Below are 20,054 nucleotides of genomic sequence, written 5' to 3'. Positions count from 1 at the left end.
ATCAACCAGAGTTCAGAATGCCAACACTAAGAAAGCGAAAAGGAAACGGACGTATTCAGAGAACGAGCAATCCCGTACATAAATTGTTGATGGAGACTACACCAAGAACATCCTCTTTTGCCTGTGGCACTAAAATCCGACCTGACAGGAGCAGCCATTGACTGACCTGTAGGATCGAGTACAGTAACTGTTTAGTCACAACCTGGTCTGTCAGATGACAGCCAGAGCTTAGCTGTCAACCTGCCAGTGAAGCTCGCATCAATGTTTAACTTGTAATGCATCACATAGCAGAGAACCCCACAGGAAAAGGGGACAACACTTCAGCATCAACATGGATTTGCTGCCATGGCACTGATAGAAGGATGAGGAGAGAAGATAAGGGAAGATGAGATGGGGTGTAAAAGATGGTTGTGGATGAAGACTGTAGGAGGCTAGAACAGGGGATTAAGGGGTCAAAGGAAATAAGATAGTTGTGATAGAATATTTTTAGATTGAGTGAAGAATCAGTCTACAAGTCGAACAACAGGGAACGCAATAGGACATTTGAGTGACTGGAGAAGACAACATTTGGACAAGGAGATAGGGGCGCTGTCTGTGAAAATGGAGTGTGGAGAAGGCTATCCATCCTCATTTGCTGGGCGATAGGGTGGAAGCAGAACATAAGGGCTGTGCATGTTCAAACAAGACAACAATCCCAAAACCTTCAGCCCATTAACCACCACACAACTGATAGTTTCAGGGTTCTCTTTTCCAAATAAGCCTCTTGCTTGCTTCCTCTTTCTGCTTTTCTGCTGAACTCTGACCATTAGGTCCCTTTCTATTTGCCTCTGTTCCTCTCATTCACAGCATATGAGAACTTGTCAGAGCAATGCTTCATTAATTCTGCCAATTTATGGATGCTGCTTACTTGACATTATTTGTCATTGTGTTCAGTCAGTAGAGTATGTACCCTTGATGTGATCATGAAGTCAAGTTAGTGTTCCTCCATCAGCCCCTCTTTCCCTTACTGTGCCTTATTCAGGTGATGGTTGCTGAGGCCCTGGACATTACTAGAGAGACCTACTTTGCCATCCTGATGGACCGCGCCTGTAATGGTCCTGTCATGGTAGGCAGCCCTCAGGGAGGTATGGATATCGAGGAGGTAGCTGCCAACTCCCCAGAACTCATCTTTAAGGTATATGATTTGTGGTTTATAGTCATCACTACAATGTCAAATTAGAAGAATAATAAAAATCTGCCTCAAAAACAATGAAACTCTTAAAAAAAATAAAAGTGCCAAACCTTGCCGTCTTTGCTCAAAGATCTTATTCTTTAATCAAATGCTTAATGCCGGGGCTGAATTGCCCAGTGGGCCTTACAGATGGAAGCTGTGCTCAGTTTGTATTTTCTGCTAATTCAATTAAATTTATTGCCCTGCATGCACACTGCAGCAGCTGAACATGATTCAGACATACAGAATAACACCGAAGCTTAACATGAACAAATACACAGCCTTCTGTGTTTTATTTTGCTGTTAATTCCATTCCATTTACAGAACTTAATCCACTGTAGTCACTTGGCTATTTGACAACAGGTCCTTGTCATTGTTAACAGATGTACAATTTAAGCATTACAGATGGAGTTTGCCTCCATTTTCTGTTGTTGTATATCTCCATTTTGTATTGCCTACAGATGTTAGAGCATTGTTGTTGTAAAGATCCAGCTGAGATTCATGTCATTCATTATTTCCCCCAAAGACAGCTGTGGTGTTACTAGATAAATCATATACCCTTCACACATCTCATTAAAACCTATATGGTCCAGAACTGGTTTATACAGAATTTTTTTATACCAGCATTTGACAGCTGCAGTTTATACTTTATTCAGTGTGCCGATGTGCTGCATAAGCAGCAATCGGCACAATGATTATTATTGCCCATACTTATTATTCAGTGTGCCGATGTGCTGCATAAGCAGCAATCGGCACAATGATTATTATTGCCCATACTTATTATTCAGTGTGCCGAGGAGCTGCATAAGCAGCACTCGGCACAATGATTATTATTGCCCATACTTATTATTATTATTTCTTATTCTTAATCTTCCGCCAAATTTCGTCCCGCTACTAGTCCCAAAGCGTTGCCAACACGCGCAACACATTACACCGACATGTGGGTATTGATTGGGAATGGTGTGCTATGTAGTTTCAACCAGATTTGCCGCGTGGTTTTACCGAAATCGGCAAAAATATGGCAAAAATCTCTCATTGACTTGAATGGGAAATGTTCAGGAAATCTCTCAACATCACTCAAAACTCCCCCTCTTTGGGACCGTGCTGCATCGCCATACTTTAACGGAGAAACGTGATTAAAAGTTTAAACCGAAGACAAGACTTTGGTGTTTATTTGGCTGAATGGGCGTTCAGATATCAACCACGTTTCTCCCAAATCCCGTTTACGTTTCGTCCCGTTTCAGACCGGGCTCATGATTTTCCCAATGTGTGGTGTATTGGCTGACAATGTTCAGAGCTAGAGTGGGAGACAGAGTGAGAGCTGTGGTACGGATATCTGAAGTTTTCCCGAACAATTGCTCTCTCCCTTTTCATTTTAATTCTTCAGACTTCATTATTGGTCAAATGTAGGGAATCTTGTTCCGGTCGCAGACATGTAACTATGGAAACTATCGGACTTAAATTGTTGGCTGTGATCTACCAACTGTCGACAGAAATTATGAAAAAAACATTTAGCTGGGGACGATTCAGTGATTTTTTCTCTCAAACAAATGTCTCTCTCTCCTCCAGTTTTACCTCTTTATCCATCATAGTTGGTCAAGATGTAGGGAATCTTGTGCCGATCGCAGACATGTAACTATGGAGTCTATCGGACTAAAACTTTTCGCGCTAGGCTCACCAACTGCAGATAGACAACATTGGAAAAAAAATATGGCTCCCTCTCTGACAAAATCACCATAGCAACAGGTTCAGATACTGAGAGGACAGAGGGGGGGCTGCAGGACGATGCTCTGAAACAAACAAATGTCTCTCTCTCCTCTAGTTTTCAGTCTTCAGACATAATTTTTGGTGAACATATCGGAAATCTTGTGCCGGTCGCAGATATCTAAGTATGGAGTCTGTCAGACTTAAAATTCTTGCGCTAGAATCATAGCAACCAATTCTGACACACACACACACACACATTCACCCACACAGACACAGACACACTCAGACACACACGCCCCTATCATGACCCTGTTCCCTGGCGGCATGTTGCCCAAACTGACTCCTAACTGATGTTTCCATTGTGTGTGTGGATGGCCCCAATAGCAGCACACTGATAAAATTTCTGCGGAATTTTCTAGTTCAGTGTCCCGATGTGCTGCATAAGCGCAATGGGCACAATGATTATTATTGCCCAACTATTATTATTTTAGTGGAATGCTGTTCACATTCCAACTATGTTATTCGGTTCTTTATTTCTTTTCTTTTATTATTCCGTACGTTTTTGGCTCTCTGGATTTCTGCATACTTCAGCTATTTAACCGTTCACTTTCAATCTTCAGCTCTTCAGCAGAGATGGGACTTCTCAGCTTTTTTTCTGGCTATTTATACTTTTTCAAATATTAATCTTTAAACAATTTTTTTAACATTAAAGTCAATGAGAGCAAGCTTCAAACCTTCAAATCTTCTCTGCTTAAAAGTGTTCTCCTCCTAAGTTTCCCCTACATCATGGTTCAAACTTAAAAACTTTCACAAATATTCACTATCCGACTATGGCTTTTCAGATTGAATATTTACAGTTTTGTGAAAAGCTGTTTAAGTTGGTGTACTTTAGATTTTCTGGTTTATAATGGGTGTGATTGCAATTTGTAGAGTGAGGATGATGTCATCAGGGAAAGGCTTCGAAAATATATCTTACTCCGTTCTCTAAACTTGCTCCCACGCCAACCTTAAACTTTCATGGACAGTTTGTACATCAAACGTAGTATCCTTGTCTAGTTTCAGCCAATGTGCTCATTTATGTGATGGGAAATTTATCTTTTGCTCAGCGAGCTTTCAAATGACCAGAGTTCACGATCTTGCTCCTTTCACGGAAATGTTAAAGATTGTCCCATTTCTGAGCAAAACGCAGAGCGAACCATTTTTTTAAATCGCTGATACGCCCACATTTATAATTTATCCACAGAATTTTACATCATTACATTCCAAAGGCCTTCGGTGCTCATGGGCAAGTTATTTTCTTTCTATCTCATACCCCTTTGGCGCAAGGGACCATTTGTTTGGGAGCTGGTTTAAACTGTCTAAGGAGCAGTGGTTTTCCATAGCTGACGGGTAAAGAAGGGTACAACAGCTGCGGTCTTTAACGATTGCAGATAAAAAGTGACATCACAGACATCAAAGGCTTCCTAGCTGTGTTTAAAAACATGGCCACTGATTAGATTGTAGCCATGGCAACGCCTCCCCAGACACTCCAAAACTTTTCTATTCTGTCTGTCTCATTATATATTGCAAGTATAGCTTCCTGAACAAATCCTTTGGGTCCACAGACCAAGACACACCCCACACACACACACCACACACACACACCAGACACACAAAACCACCAGACACAAAAAACACCAGACTACAAATACACAGAGACAACCCACACACACACACACAACACACAGACAGACACACACACACACACACACATAGACACACAGACCACCACAGACACACACCCACCACACACACACAAACCAGACAGACACACTCACTCACACACACACACAGACACCACACACATAGACAAAACCCCTCACACACAGACATAAACATACACACATACACACAGAACAGATGGACAGACACACACACACAACACCACAAACAAAAAAACACAGACAGACACCCACAGACACAGACACACACACACACACACACAGATAGACAACACACACACACAAACACACACACACAGAGACATACACACAAAGACCACGGGAAAACACACACGACACACAGACACACACACACAGAGACAGACACCCCACATACACAAGACACCACAGACACAGAGACACCACACTCACAGACACACACAGGCACACAGAAGCAGAACACACACCCCAGACACACACACACACACAGACATGATATTTATATATCAACATATAGTTCTTTAAAGGAAAGATGTTACTTGGTGGCGCGTGGTTATGTCCCATACCTTTCGTGCCAGAGACCGGGTTCAAATCCCACAGTGGTTTAACATATCTAGTGTTAAAACTCTTCAAATTCAACTTTTCAAATCTTCAGCTCATTCAGCAGATGATGTGACTTCTTCAGATTTTTCTGGGAATTTATACTTTTTCAAATATTTAAACTTTTAAACATTTTATTTTAACATTAAAGTCAAAGAGACAAGCTTCAAACCTTCAAATCTTCTTCTGTTCCCAAAAGTTTCAGCGACTTCATACTTTCACTTACAGACGTGGTTCAAACTTTAAAACGGTCTGTGGTGTGTGTGTGTGGTGACTCTCATTATATGTTACAAAATTTACGACTTTTTTTCAAATATTCTCACTACTTAAACATCTTCTTATGAATTATGCTATTTCTCAAGTAGCTTTTGCATTTCAATTTTTTAGAATTTTTCCATCTTTTTTACATTATTGTTGTTATTCAAATTAATTAAAAACCATTCCTACTTTTTCAACTTTTTACTACTTTAAGTTCCTATTTTTCCACTCTTCTCAAAACTTCAACATCTTCTTACTGACTTAAGCTTTTTCTACAGATTAGCTTTAACTATTCTTTTACTTCTTCTTCACTACTCAACTAAAGGGTTAGCTTTAGCAATTCAGTATTCAGCATTCCCACGCATTTTCGCAGGAAATGCATTTCTAGTTATTTTATTTCTTATTCCCATCTTCCGCCAAAATTTCCCTCCCCCTACTAGTCCCAAAGCGTTGCCCAAAACGCGCAACACATTTCACCGAAAAGCGGGTAATGATCGGGAATGGTGTCTATGATTTTCTAAGAGATTTGCCGCGTGGTTTTTTCCGAAATCGGCAAAAACCGGCAAACTTTTCATTGACTTGAATGGGAAATGTTCGGGAAATCGCTCAACATTGCCAAAACGCCCCCCCTTTGGCACCATGCTGTGTCGCCTACTTAACGTAGAAACATGATTAAAAGTTTAAACCGAAGACAAGACTTTTGGGGTTTATTGCGCGAATGGGCGTTCAGATTCAAGCACGGTTTCTCCCCAAATCCCCAGTTTACGTATCGTCCCGTTTTCAGACCGGTTTTGATTTTTCCCAATGGTGTGTATGTGGCGAAGTTCGGGGCTAGAGTGGGGGACAGAGTGGGGAGACTAAAAAGTTACTTTTTTTTTCTCTATAACTTGCTCCCACGCCAACAATTCTAACTTGTCATGGACAATTTATACATCAAAACGTAGGTATTCTTGTCTAGTTTCATCGAATGTGCTCATTTATGTGATATGAGTATACTTCCGCAGAAAACCTTTCAAATGAGAACAGTTCCACATTTCCTCCATTCACTGTAAGGTAAACATCGTCCGCATTTCTGAGCAAAACGCAGAGCGAAGGACTTTTTTCATCGCTGATACGCCCACATTTTAAGTTTACCACATAAATTTATATCAATACGTTCACGGGGCCCTTGTGGTGCCCACGAGCACCTAAATTTAAATTTGATATCTTGTATCCTTTTGGTGATATGATCATTTGTTTGAGAGCTTGATCGTTCTTAATAGCTGGTAACAGTTGGTCCAGGTGCAGTCTTTAACTGACTACATATCAAAGAGATGACATCACAGAGATGAAGGCTTCCTATTGGTCCTTAGTACCCAGAAAACCATACTGTTAGTCTGTCTGTGACATCATCTGTCCCTCTCTCTCAGACACACACACAGACGACACACACACGTCCTAACATCTAAATAGGTTTTAAAGAGTTATATCTCTGAAGGGTTAAGACACTATTATTTTTATTAAGTTATTTGCTGTTCGGATGTGCACCAAGTAGTAGGCACACTGATACAAATTTCTGCGGAATTTTCTGTTTTATATTAACACTGTGAACCCTGAAGTCCTTCATCCATTTTTAAACCTTTAAGTTGATCAGCGTGCTTCTCTCTATCTGAAAGTCAAAGATATAAGGGTCTGGTGATCATAAATCTATTGTTTCAGCCCTAAGTCTCCTTTTGTCCATCTGGCACCTTGCCACTACTTAATTATAATGTTAAGGTTTAATACTGTAAGAGCATCCACTTTGTGTCAAACTATAGCCCAGTGTTTGAGCCTCTCTCACTCCCTTTCTCCATGTTTCCCTACCTTTTTCTCTCACTTTTTACTGCAAATCTTATAGGAAGTCATAGATATACTTGAAGGTGTACGAGACGACCAGGCGCTGTGCATGGCAGCTAATTTGGGTTTCAAAGGACCTCTGCAGAGACAGGTAATGGGCGCACGGAATGCTTTATGACACAATGCAAAGAAGAGGCAGGAAAATCTACAGTGCAGACACATACACATATGCAAAGACAAGTGTATTCTCATTGACAAGCAGACCAAGCTTTGGTTATTATTAGTTTCCTGTTTTCCGCAAAGTTGTGAAGTGTCATTACACTAGACTCACTTGCCAGGTGGTCTATTGTCATATTTCTGGCAGTGACACACAGCGCTTTGCCAGGCTGAGGGTGCTGACATCGCTAATGGTACCATTATTTCATAAAAACATGCCTCGATGCCTTGATTTTATGCGTAAATCATGCAATTAGAGGCATACTCATCCCAATGGGCAGTCTATAATTTTGAGTACAGTGACCTCAAGTGTTACAAATCTTGCTCAGGCAGCAATAGCTAGTAAAATGAGGCCAACGAAGAACACTACAGAAACATTCCAAGTTCACTTTCAGAATGAATATGTGTTCTTAAATATAGTTAATTTCAAAGCCATTTGTCTCTTGGCATCAGATCACTAATGTTTTATTTTCCACAGGCATGATGAATCAGATTAGCCCAGAATCTCAGCACATGGAATATGTATAAAACAGACAAGTGAATCTGCTTCTGAGAAGCAAACTGAGAGTCAAGGATGTGTTGACCTTTATTCACATTGAATTGCATGCAATCCTTTATGGCAGGATACGGAATAGGCATTGATTTTAAAAAGGCAAGGAGATAAATAGAAAGTGATTGGTTACGTTTCTGCATTGTCAGTATGCTTTTCCTTGGTTGCTAAGAGTCAGCTGCCAGTCCGTTTAATTCCAGAGGTAATTACAGCTACAACAGTTGCAATAATAGAGAGATACATTGGAATGCTTTTAAAATGGGGATTTTGACCGTGGTGCTTTAAATGTTCTATGTTGCTATATCCACTGACTGTGTTCCTCTTTTGCCCGTACAATACCAATTGTAAATTGTAAATGCCAATGAAAAAGGCTTCAGCCAGAAGGAATCTACTTAAAATTGCATTATGATGTTATATGTACTGTATGTAGCCACATTAGTATGTGCTATAATGTATGTTTTATTTGCCAGTTCTTACACCTTTTTGAAAAAAGAGAAGAGAAACATTTAACCTTCCAGCACAGAGACATACATATTCATGCAAGCATTCTCAGACAGTGTGATGTTGAAGGTGATTTGCCACGTTCATGTAGCCTGTGTGGAAGGCTGAGCGGCCTTGGCGGGGCCGGCTGCTCAGAGCCGAACCATCAGGTAATTACTGTCCTATGTGGATCTCACAGGCAGCAGATCAGATTAAGAGGCTCTATGATCTGTTCCTGAAAGTCGACGCCACTCAAGTAGAAGTCAATCCTCTTGGAGAAACCCCCGAAGGACAAGGTACCTTTTTGTGGAGTGTGTGCGTGTGTGCATGTGTGTGTGTTATTCCCTGTCATCAACTGTTCCAAAAAGCATTTGCAATATTTCAACACTTTAAATCCCGTACATTTTTGCACGAACACGCAGTCACCTATTAGTCACTGACTGTGGCATACAGGCACACTATCTCCTGGGGTCTGAATGCATTTAAGAATGTGAAGTGTACTGTAATTGCAACACATTGACGTCAGTTTCTTGTTGACATGACTTTGTCTAGATCAAAAACCAAATGGCTTCAGGAAGCAGACATTTCCATATTCATAGCATTTGCTAGTTGCTGATGATTAACTAAAGGCATCAGAATCATTTACTCTATGGTTTTCAAAGAGTAACCACTCAAAGATACATCTAAAAACAAAAAACAAAAAAGAATCATCTAATAAACTGAGTGCTTAAATTCATTTTTCTGTACATCAGGACTTTCAAAGTCATTGAAATCGCTTAAATTTGAATTAGTTTTAATTTCTGTGTCATTGTTTTAATAAAAGAAGAAAGTACTCTTCAGCAGCAACCCTAACCCCCCCCCCCAAAAAAAAACAAACAAAACAAAACTCTTCAACTGATGTACTTAGTGCTACTTAATTGCTACACATCACTGTTGGAAAATGAGCTTTTTCAGATAAAAACCCAACTGCCTTTGTATCTTTAAAAAAAAAAAGTAAATCCCAATACTACCCTATTCGAAAATCAATAATTGTTAGATGCATTCCACTATTCACTTACCTTTTGTGTCTTAAAGGAATTATGTCTTCTAGTTTTAAATCGACCTAATTCTGATAATTAACAATAAGCTGGACCAAAAATGCTTAGGTAACACTAACCTGGAGTTCTGCTGTTAGGAGAGAAAAATGGATTGTCTTTTATAGAAAGAAAACAAAAGGTTAAGACAATTCCATCCTCAACTCTCTGTCTGTATAGTAGCACAGGCTAGCCTGATATATGTTCAGTCTGTTGAATTAACTTTAAGTTATTGGATGCAGGATACATTTATTGTGCAGTCTAGAAATAAATAATGTCTCTTCTGTCAGACAACTCTTTCTTTGAATAGAAATTGTCACAGTGAGGCTGAAGCCAGACCTTCAGCTCATCATTGTTATGCTTTAAAGGCTGTGTAAAAGTGGCATTAATGTAAGATTAATGGAGGTCTAAATAGGCAGTTGGCCTTTTCTTAACAAGTGACTTTCTCTATGTTGCACTGCATTAAAAAGCAATTCTAGAATTGTCACATGTCAATTTAAACCTTCCCACATGATTTGTCCAAAACAAGTTTTAAATGTTTAATAGAATTTTATGTACACGTTCCATTGTCTGCTTTTTAAATTGTCTCCAAGAACAGCTGAAAGCTGATCCTTGTTTTTTCTTTAGTTAGTTTTTAGTTTTTCTTTAATTACTGATTCCACAATCAGAAGCTGATACCAGGCTTCATTTTTGTATTTGGATCACCATTCACCATAGGTACAATATGGGTCCGGCTTCAATCCATGGGCTCAAAGCCTGCCTGAGTGCAGTTTCTATGGTCTCTGCATGTGTTACTCCCTTTCCATGTCTTTAGTGTTCCCTAATAGAAGACAACACTTGAATTATTAAAGACTAACAAAGAAATGTCTATTTCAGTCCCTAGTTGTCACTTAACACAATAAATTGCACAACATGACACAGTTGGAGGCTAGCAGGTAAACATTTCATGTGCTCAAAATTCAGATGAGAAAGACATTATACGTAGTCGCGAAACATTCTAGCTGTTGTGATGCTGCTTTCGTTGAACTTGTACTGAACTCTGTTTTTCTCCTAGAGAAATAAGAGTGTTTGTATTGTCTGTGGCGCCAAACACAGATTGACTGGGATGTGTTGTATAGAGATGTATTACAATACGCTGAAGATGCATCACTTCTTTGATGTCATTTACTCTACTCAATATCAGATTCTTGTTCAAAGTATGCTTTATCAAAGATTGACAAGGAAGGTTTGTTGTTTCATGTATTCTTATGAAAATTAATAAATAAAATGACTCCTATCAAACGGTGAATTTTCGCAGAGAAGTATGAATTTCCCTTTCTAGCAGCAGGAAGCAGCATTGGCTGTGATTGAAGCAGGCTTTGCAGACAAGCCTCACATTAAAATCAACTCATTCTTTCGATTCCATTTGTTCACATGTCACAAGGGAGCGCTGCTATTTTTCGGCAGGCATTAAACAGAAGGAAAATTTATCAAGGGTGGAATTTCTTCTTTTTTTTGTCTCATTTGGTAATAGTTTAATTTATTTTGTATATGGACTGCAATAATGAATATGTCAAAACAAAAACAAAAGGAATTGTGTAGGAGGAATGCGACTTTAGCAGGAGGACACAGGATGTCTACTCCCCAGTCCCAGGAGAAGGTGCGCCTGCTGCATGTATCGTTTGTCTATGTACGCGTTTTGTTTCCATTTCTCTTTTTGTGTACTAAAGCCAATTTCCGTTTTTCCATATGTGGTGCCTTTTTACATTTTGATGATCTAGCCATCTGTTTACCTGCTATGTGCTATTCATTAGAAGAAAACAATTATAGACACATATAGCAATAGAGAAAGTACCGTAATAGTTATATTTTAAATGGCTGAAAGTTTACAAATTTCTGATGTGTAAAACAGAAATTTAAAAACGGATCGCAGCCTGCTAAAGACTAGCTGGAATTAATTGTCTTTGAATTAAAAGTCAGACATTTTGTACACTAATCTGCTTGTTTGCTATGAGTTTGAGAAAAAAAGATTGATACTACTCTCATATCTCTATGGTAAATCTGAGACTAGCACCAGCAGCTTAGGTTAGCTAAGTTTAGCACACAGACTGGAAATGGTGGAAACGTTTGCAATTTTATTTAGAGTTACAGTATGTAATGACAAAATAGTCTCACTAACCCTCACTAAAATGTGATGGTTTTGTCATACATATATATATTTTATTTTATCGATTTTTTTACGTGATATGAAGCACAAGTTTGTGAGCTTTCGAGGTGCTGGTAGGCTGATTTTGTTACCTTTGAACAGAGCCGGGGTTGGTGTTTTCCCCCTATTTCCAGTCTTTCTACTGAGCTAAGCTAAGCTGGCTGCTGGCTCCAGCTACATATTTACTATAAAGGCAACACTGACCGATGACAATAGTATCACTCTTCTCAACTAAACTTACTTTCTCAGAATGTCAAACTGTTCCATTAAGTTACATTCACTATTTAAGGGTTGTGTATACAAAAAGCCCTTCAACTAATTTATTATTTTTTTGACTGCTATTTTTCCAGGTAGCTTAATTAATGCGTGGACTCTTTGAAATGCACGCTCTTTGAAGTGTAAGGGAAATGTCCATTTACTATAATGGTCTATCCCTCAGAGGCAGTGTCAAAATCTAGTGAGCCAACCTGTGAAATAATTAAGACCAGTATGCCAAGGGGATACCCCTGAGTTAATTAATTTCAGGTTTTGGAAATGATAGTTAGTTGTTTTTTTATGTCTCAAGTCCTTCTTCTCTTCCCTTTTTCCTTGCCTGCCATCTCCCTATTTCCCTCCTCTCACTTTTGTGTTTCCTCGTTGCTATCTTCATTCCTAATTCTATCTTTTTTGTTATCCCCTCATTCCTTTAGTGGTTTGCTTTGATGCTAAGATCAACTTTGACGACAATGCCGAGTTCCGTCAGAAAGCTGTGTTTGCCATGGACGACATGACTGAGAGTGACCCTACAGAGACGGAGGCAGCCAAGTGGGACCTCAAATATATCGGACTGGACGGAAATATCGCCTGCTTTGGTATGGAAACAAAACCTCGTAGCAGAACTCATTCCTGCACACATGCCAACCATTAAATGATTTCTCCCATAATCAAACCCCTCCTGGCATAAGGCTTTAATGCGTCTCTTAAGTCACATAAGTGAAAAGCTCGGACACAGTTAAAAACTTAGTCAAAGGCAGCCTGGGCTCTTCTCCAGTCCACATTACAAGCAGCTTTCTGAGGACTCCAGAAGGAATGCTGCCGTAACCAATGCGTTCTAATTAGCTATAATCCGCCCAGAAAGTCTCCAGTGAGCCAGATTGTTAGCATTCTCATTAAAGCCCCCCTCTCTTGTCATAAATCAAAGCTTTTACAGTGTACAGCAGCACTAACAGGTGCTCTTGCGTCGTGCCCCGTAGCATCATAAACACATTAGATGTCTGTTAGTGCTAACCCCCCCCACACACACACACAGACAAACATACATATACACATTCTGCATCCCCAACTCCCAGCCTCTCTTAAAGTAACAACAGCTTTTAAGGCCCTGCAGCTTCCTTGAGAGCTCTGTAAGCCACCAAAGTGACAGCTGTTAACGCAAATTTCCCTTTTATTGAGACCTCGGTTGGGGAGCTTGCCAGGACACAAGTTCAGCTTGACTAAACCAAAGGAGGTAAGACATTTTTGTGCACTTGGCTCCCGCACAACTGCTGGCAGTTGGCTAAATGATGACACTGGCCGCAAAACAGCATAGCAAAAACCTTTTTTAATCAACACTCTTTTTTTTTCAAAGTCGGTAGTCGAATCATAATCAAATTCGCTCTCTGTTGCTCGACTTGAGGCATTCCAAATTCCTGATTAGAAGATTTCCAACAGATTCTCAAGTTTTTAAGTGTGGCATTTCTTTCAGCAGTTTGCTCTTTGGTTAATAATTTACTGCTGGATTCCTTTGTGGGTGTTTGTACAGTACACGTCATCTTTCCTTTAGCATCGGCCATTTTATTTTAATTAACGCATGGCTGTTGGCGTCAAACTTTCCTCTTTTGTCTGGACTGAATGTAACTTTATTACACTTCAAAGTGCAATATGTAATACTGACAGCTTGTGTATAAAGTAGTTACTGCAATTCAAAATACTGAAGAGAGTCGTCACCCCCTCCTCCCCAGACTCAAAGTTAACAGAGGTTGCCACTCTGAGACTAGAGTGTCTACAACAATGTTGCTAGACGCTTGTCTCACATAGCCAGACATTAATTCCCAGCACAGCGGAGTAGCTTACATTAGATGCTGCCTATATTGACTGTCATAAAAGCCCGTGCTCATGGGGAGCTCTGTTCCCAACTGACAGACTCACTTTTTCGGTAGGAACCGCTAAAAACTCAACAACCTTGCCGTCCTCACCACCCGACAGACATACACACTTCCTCAGCTTAGAATTACAGTAGGAACAACTAAAAATAACACTAACGTTAGCTACCTTGCCATCCTCTCCACACGATTTAACACACTTTATTGGCTTAGAGTTACTGTACCAATCGCTGAACTGCAAACACACGGTCCTCTCTTTCCGATTAACAGCCCCCTCTCCTGGCTTAAAATAACTAATCGTTGTCGGCTACGTCCCACTGAACACGTTGTAAACAGCCGTGGCCCGATTGCCTGGTCCTCCGCTAACGTTAGCAGTTAGCAGGGTTAGCATGGCGCCGTTAGCCAGGACCAGTAGGGATCACTTTACTGGCTATCTCAATTGGTTATGCGAGTAACCAACTCGAGTACTCTAGCAACATAATTCAAAATGAGTACACAAATGTTTTAATTGCATAAAATGCCTTTCCCTTGTAGCTGTGATAAATTTGCCTGAAGCTAATGCTTACGAGTTCAGGAGGAAATTTGCCAATTCTGTATCCTTTTGGACTCTAGCTGTCTACATCTTTCAAATACATCTCCAATATTTGTCAATCAACATATAAAATGGGTACACCTGAACTCATAAATTGTGAAAATGCACCTTCCATTTGGCTAAATATATGTTGCCTATTTTAGTTTTCCTCTATATTTCAGTATTTATTTTGTATATTAATTGAACTGACATAGTAAATCCTTCACAGTGAATGGAGCCGGTTTGGCCATGGCCACATGTGACATCATTGACCTGCATGGAGGAAAGCCGGCTAACTTTCTGGACCTGGGGGGAGGAGTCAAAGAGAGACAGGTTTACGAGGCTTTTAAACTGCTGACAGCTGACCCTAAGGTAGGAATAACGTGTTAAAAAACTGTGCTTTTTTTCTTGCTTGATTGTAACAATTTAGTACATGAGCCACATTGGTCCATTATTAAAAAATACATCTTCAAAGAAAAAGTCAATACAAAATGAAGAAACACCTGTCTTTTATGTTGCAGTCATGGATCTTGTCCTAGCACATTTATAAAGCCCTGTCTGTCTGGTCAGCGCTTTGTCACTAAGACAAAAGCGCTCATTAGACTAGGGACCTTAGACTTAGACTTCTCTTTATTAATCCTTTTGGGATGACTCCCGCAAGGAAATTGAAACCATGCTAGACCTTGGTATCAATGTTTCACTGAGGGAACGTTTGTGATTATAAGCCATCATTTTCAGTTGCAGTTGCATGATGATAAATTAATGTTCTGTACTGCAATGAAACCCATAACGACTTGTTATCGCATGTACATCCACACACACATGTACATATGTATATTCACACAGCACAGACTCATATGCAACTCATATGAATGGTAATTTAACTCAAAGCATGCCTCTGAAAGTCCTGCTGCTCAGGATGAGCGGCAGCTCGGGGTGTTTTACAAGTGATTCAGCTCTATGTTCAGAAAGCTAATAACTCTAAACTAAACAATATAAGCTTTGTAACAATACTGCAGTGCAGATTGTGTGTTGACAGTCACACCGCTAATTCCCCCGCTGCTGTCACTCCCACATCCCTTGACTGATCTCCGGTTGCCTCTGTGTTAGCATCTCTGGCGAGGCATGGTTGAAATACAGAGTGGCATTTAATACCAATTCAGTTTTCTGACCCCCTTTTTGATCTTTATTTACACGTGCTTATTTGACTTTGCAGGAAATCATATCTACACACCTGGGAGTTATCATATACAACCATAGTTTTACAGTACAAGTTACTAATCTGTGAATCTACTGAGGTGGCATCTCACAACTCAACACTTTCCCTTGATTTTACACGTCTGCTTTTCTAACCGTGCTAGAATAATACTAGCTTTTTTTAAATTTAAACATTCAGAAACCATGGAGAAGCTGTTTATACAGATATATTGAATGTAATACTGTCTGCTCTTAAAATATATATTTAGTCAATATAACACCAGTTGAAAACTCAATTTCATCTAAACCTAATACTCCGTTGGAGGTTTTTTCATTTGACTTAGTGTTACTTGTGCAAGTATGGAAATTGTAGCATTTTTAAAGAGTTCTGCCTCCTATTTATGGCACAGCAGTGAACAGACCAGTTTGGCAACCTTTTATAGATGAATGTTAAAAACCTACCTACCTTAACACTCCCTGCAAGTGATATATTGCCTCACTCGGATAGCCACTGTGTGTAGATTCTACTCGGTCTCTAGTAAATACAACTCAATGGTCTGTAGGGGGCAATAAAAAAGATTATGGTGGATACAAAAATTATTGTGATCAAAAGGGGAGAGAAAGGGAGAAGAGAAAACTTGTCACTCTCTTCTGGAATGGGTCCATCTGCATTATAATATTGAAGACTTTTAAAAGGTGGCATTCTGCAGAGGCCAAACCAGGTTTTAAAGTCTGTATTCATTAAACTCTCCCCAAAAACACTCTGCATGGACGAGAGGATCCTCCACCTCCCTTCTCCTGTTCCTCCTACTTTCTGTCTTGGGCTGATTCCCTAGATCCAGATGGGGGTGTAAGCCCGCTGTCTGTCCCTCCTGCTGCTGTGTATGAAAATAGAGACAGAGAGCTCCTCCCTAACAGGGGAAAAAAAAGTAGAATAGGATTGACATTAAACTAGGTTGGAAGCACCATTAGCATTTCAACCAGGGGAGCTGAGAAACCTGCTCTGATCTGTGGAGGGAATGTTAATCATTTCACAATAAGAGTGAGAGAGGGGGCTGCTTATTTGCATTTTGTTTTGTTTTTTCGTTTTTTTTCACGTTACCACTCCCAAATTCAAAACTATGAGCAGAAATTAAAATTATTTCACAGGATAGGTGAATATGATGAGGCAAAAATAACTGATTTCATGTAACAATAAGTTAAGAGCATTGTTCTGCTTATTTTCCTTAAATATCAAGGCAATCATCAAGGCAAATTAACCCTTAGTTAACATTGTAAATGTTGTTTGAAGTTGCAGACGGACCACTCCATTTCACATCATTATTGTTTAACCTATTTTAAAACATTCCTTCTTTCAGCCAATAGTTTGGACAGCATATATTATGATGATGCTTATTACTATTGGTACTGCCTAAAATGAGTTTGATAGCGGCTCTAGGGAATAGCATTAATTTTCTGCTGCATACATGAGTATATGTTATGTATTGTGCCTTTTGAGTTTTGGGAAGATTAGAATGGTTTATATGCTGTGGAAGAGACAGAAGTGCATTAAGCAGCCGGGCAGGTAGTATAGCAGGAAATATCCCACTGTAATAGCGCCATACATTTCCACATAAACAGGTAGTTTGATGTCTGTCTTTTCTTTCAGTCTTCCTCCCTTAGTCGCTTTTACACTGTTGTCTCCCTCCCTCCGTCTTTTACCGCTCTCTCCCTCTCAGTCTCCGCTTTGATGTCTCAGGCTCATTGTGCCGCAGAGTGGAAGTGATGTGAGTGTACTTTTGGCACTGAATAGCAGAGACAATGACAAAGCCTTCTTTTTTCTTGTTTGCTCATATCTCTAGTATCTAGTTTTACAGCATTCATTACCTTTAACATTTTTATTCTATGAAAGAAAAGCAAGAGTTGAAATGGGCATACTGTATTTGAAGTAAGGAACAACATATGAAAAAAAGGCAACGTGAAATGATTGGGATAAGAAAAAAAGAATCATAAAGCTGTGTGTGTGTGTGTGTGTGTGTGTTGTGTGTGTGTGTGTGTGTGTGTGTGTGTGTGTGTGTGTGTGTGTGTGTGTGTGTGTGTGTGTGTGTGTGTGTGTGTGTGTGTGTGTGTGTGTGTGTTAAATTTGTGCGAGTAGCTCAGCTGGGTATACTAGACCATTCAGCTTTGTTTGAATTTCAGCCCCTGGCTTTTTTAACCAGGGACATATTTATTTTCTTGCTAAAATAAATAGCTCCACTTTCTTCATATCCACATATAGAATAGTCTGTTGACAGAATGACAGAATTTATTGAGGTTTCCTTCACATTACCTGTAGGCACGAAGCAGATGCAGGCAGCAAATACCAACAGCCAAATAACCTTGTTATGCTTTGTGCCTGTGCCATAAAGAAAATGGCAGATGAATGTTTTGTCCAACTCAACATCCATTTTCTACTCGGGCTTAAGGCCGTTTTCTGTAAATTTTATGGGGGTAAAAAAATTTGATTTTTTCTAAAAAAGACCCTTGTTTTTGATTTTATTCCTTATAAGGGGCCCCCCTAAACCAAAAAATATTATTATCCTCCCAGGTGGGGAGTAAAAGGGTTTCAAATTTTCTCCTTACATTTTCTTGAGTAATTTTTGAAAAATTTTACTTCTAGGGGTAGTTTTTTTTTCACTATACTTTACTTTTACTTTAAATAGATTTGTGAAAAAAAACTGTACCTTACTCCGCACAATCAGGCTCCAAAGAACTTTTTACTTTTTTTTTTCCCCTTTTGGGATTCTACGCGTCCTTTTTTAATGTTTGGGCTTTTAGGTTTAAAACAGTTGGGTTTTTTTCATGCAGTTCCATCTAAAAATTTAAAGTACAATCCTTCACTTAAGCTATTTTTTTAAATTAATTAAATTTATTTTTATTTATTTCATTGATTTGGGTAAAATATAAATTTTGGGGCCCAAAGATTATTATTTTGTATTTTTGTCGGTCCCGATTGGGTGCTTTTGTTAAAATAATCCGACGGGTTTCTCAAAATTACTCCTATTGATTGTTTGTTCCCTTAAGCCTTTTTTACTCTTACTCAAATAATTTGTTTAAAAAAACTATTTCTTGATTTAAAAAAACTAAGTAACAGTACTTTTTACTTGAGTACAATTTTTTGGGTATCTAAACCCCCCCTGGTTATCCCTGCCAAAAATTTGGGTTTTTGGGAACCAAAACCCCCTTCCCCCAATTTTAAACCCCTTTCCCCCAAAAAGCCAAGAAAAAGGGGGCCCTTTTTAAAACAATTTTTTTTTAAAATTTTGTTTTTTCTTTAAACGCCTCAACAACCCATGGGAGCTTCCCTCTCTCCCCCCTCTTTCCCCACTACCTACCCTTGTTAAAAGTAAAAAAAAAAAATTTTGAACTAAAGGGTTAATTCCCATTTTAAAGTCAACCCTTTAAATGTTCTATTTTTTTCAATCCCGTATTGTTCAACTCATATTTTTTATCAACTTGAATTTTAACGAAGTCATAGTGCTACGCTTAATTTTTTTATGTTTCCTATATGGGTGGCCTATGAGATTAAATTTTGAGGTTAGTTGGGCTGCTTGCTATAGCTTTTGGGTTTTCGATTTACCCGTCAACCAAAAACGTCCTTTTTTCAGACTTCACAGTAATCCCACACACTCGAACATTTTTTAGGTAATTAAGTCTTTCCCTTTTCAAAACGTGTGTTTTTAAATTTATGCTGTTGGCAGAGGGCCAGAGTCACATTTTCCCATCGCTTGGAAACTTTTTCCCATGCTCAATTTTTCTGTGTTTCTGTGGTTTCCCAAAAAAATGGGGAAAAACCCAAACATCTTTAAGAAAAAAATAGAGCCCTTTTTAAAAACCAATTGGGAGCTGGGGGTCTGTTCACCACTTTCTTTTATGATCATGGTTAGATATTTAAACCCGGCATTTGTAAAAACCCCCCCATTGGGGTTGCATAAAACCAATCCCTTTTACAATTTTAAAAATGTCATCTGGGGTTTTTGCTTCCCTTTGGGGTTTTTACCCTGCAGCTTGTTGCATGCTGCCCTTTGTATAACGGCTGCTGCGTTGTTTAAGGGAAAAATGAGGGGGTAAAGTCACAGATTGACACATTTGCATTAGTTTTTCCCCTGGGGACCTCCCCCCGGGCAGCATGAGGTTTTTTCTAAAGCCCCTTTTGTTAATGTTGTTTTCAAAATCACGCTTGATCATAAACATATTTTCCCGCTCCCCTAGCGAAAAGAGAGAGAGAGAGGAGGAGAAAGAATCTTCCCTCTATTCTCCCTGTATTTTTAAACCCCTTTTTTGGGTTTTTTGGGTTTTTTATTCCTGTCCCCCATTTCCTCCAAACCCAAACCCTTTTAAATTTCCTGTGTTT

The 20,054-nt window shown here is 39.3% G+C and overlaps 1 protein-coding gene across 1 annotated transcript in view; it reads left to right on the top strand.

Annotated features, from left to right (window-relative positions):
* Window positions 1–20,054, top strand: part of suclg2 (succinate-CoA ligase GDP-forming subunit beta) — a 113,054-nt gene that overhangs the window by 51,198 nt on the left and 41,802 nt on the right. Inside the window, exons 5-9 of the mRNA XM_032513560.1 lie at window positions 1,022–1,174; window positions 7,352–7,441; window positions 8,736–8,832; window positions 12,484–12,645; window positions 14,715–14,857. Of these exons, the coding sequence (XP_032369451.1) occupies window positions 1,022–1,174; window positions 7,352–7,441; window positions 8,736–8,832; window positions 12,484–12,645; window positions 14,715–14,857 (645 nt within the window). The remainder of the gene's footprint in view (window positions 1–1,021; window positions 1,175–7,351; window positions 7,442–8,735; window positions 8,833–12,483; window positions 12,646–14,714; window positions 14,858–20,054) is intronic.

This window comes from Etheostoma spectabile, chromosome 4, assembly GCF_008692095.1.
Source record: "Etheostoma spectabile isolate EspeVRDwgs_2016 chromosome 4, UIUC_Espe_1.0, whole genome shotgun sequence".
NCBI lineage: Eukaryota > Metazoa > Chordata > Actinopteri > Perciformes > Percidae > Etheostoma > Etheostoma spectabile.
This window is presented reverse-complemented; position numbering and strand designations above follow the sequence as displayed.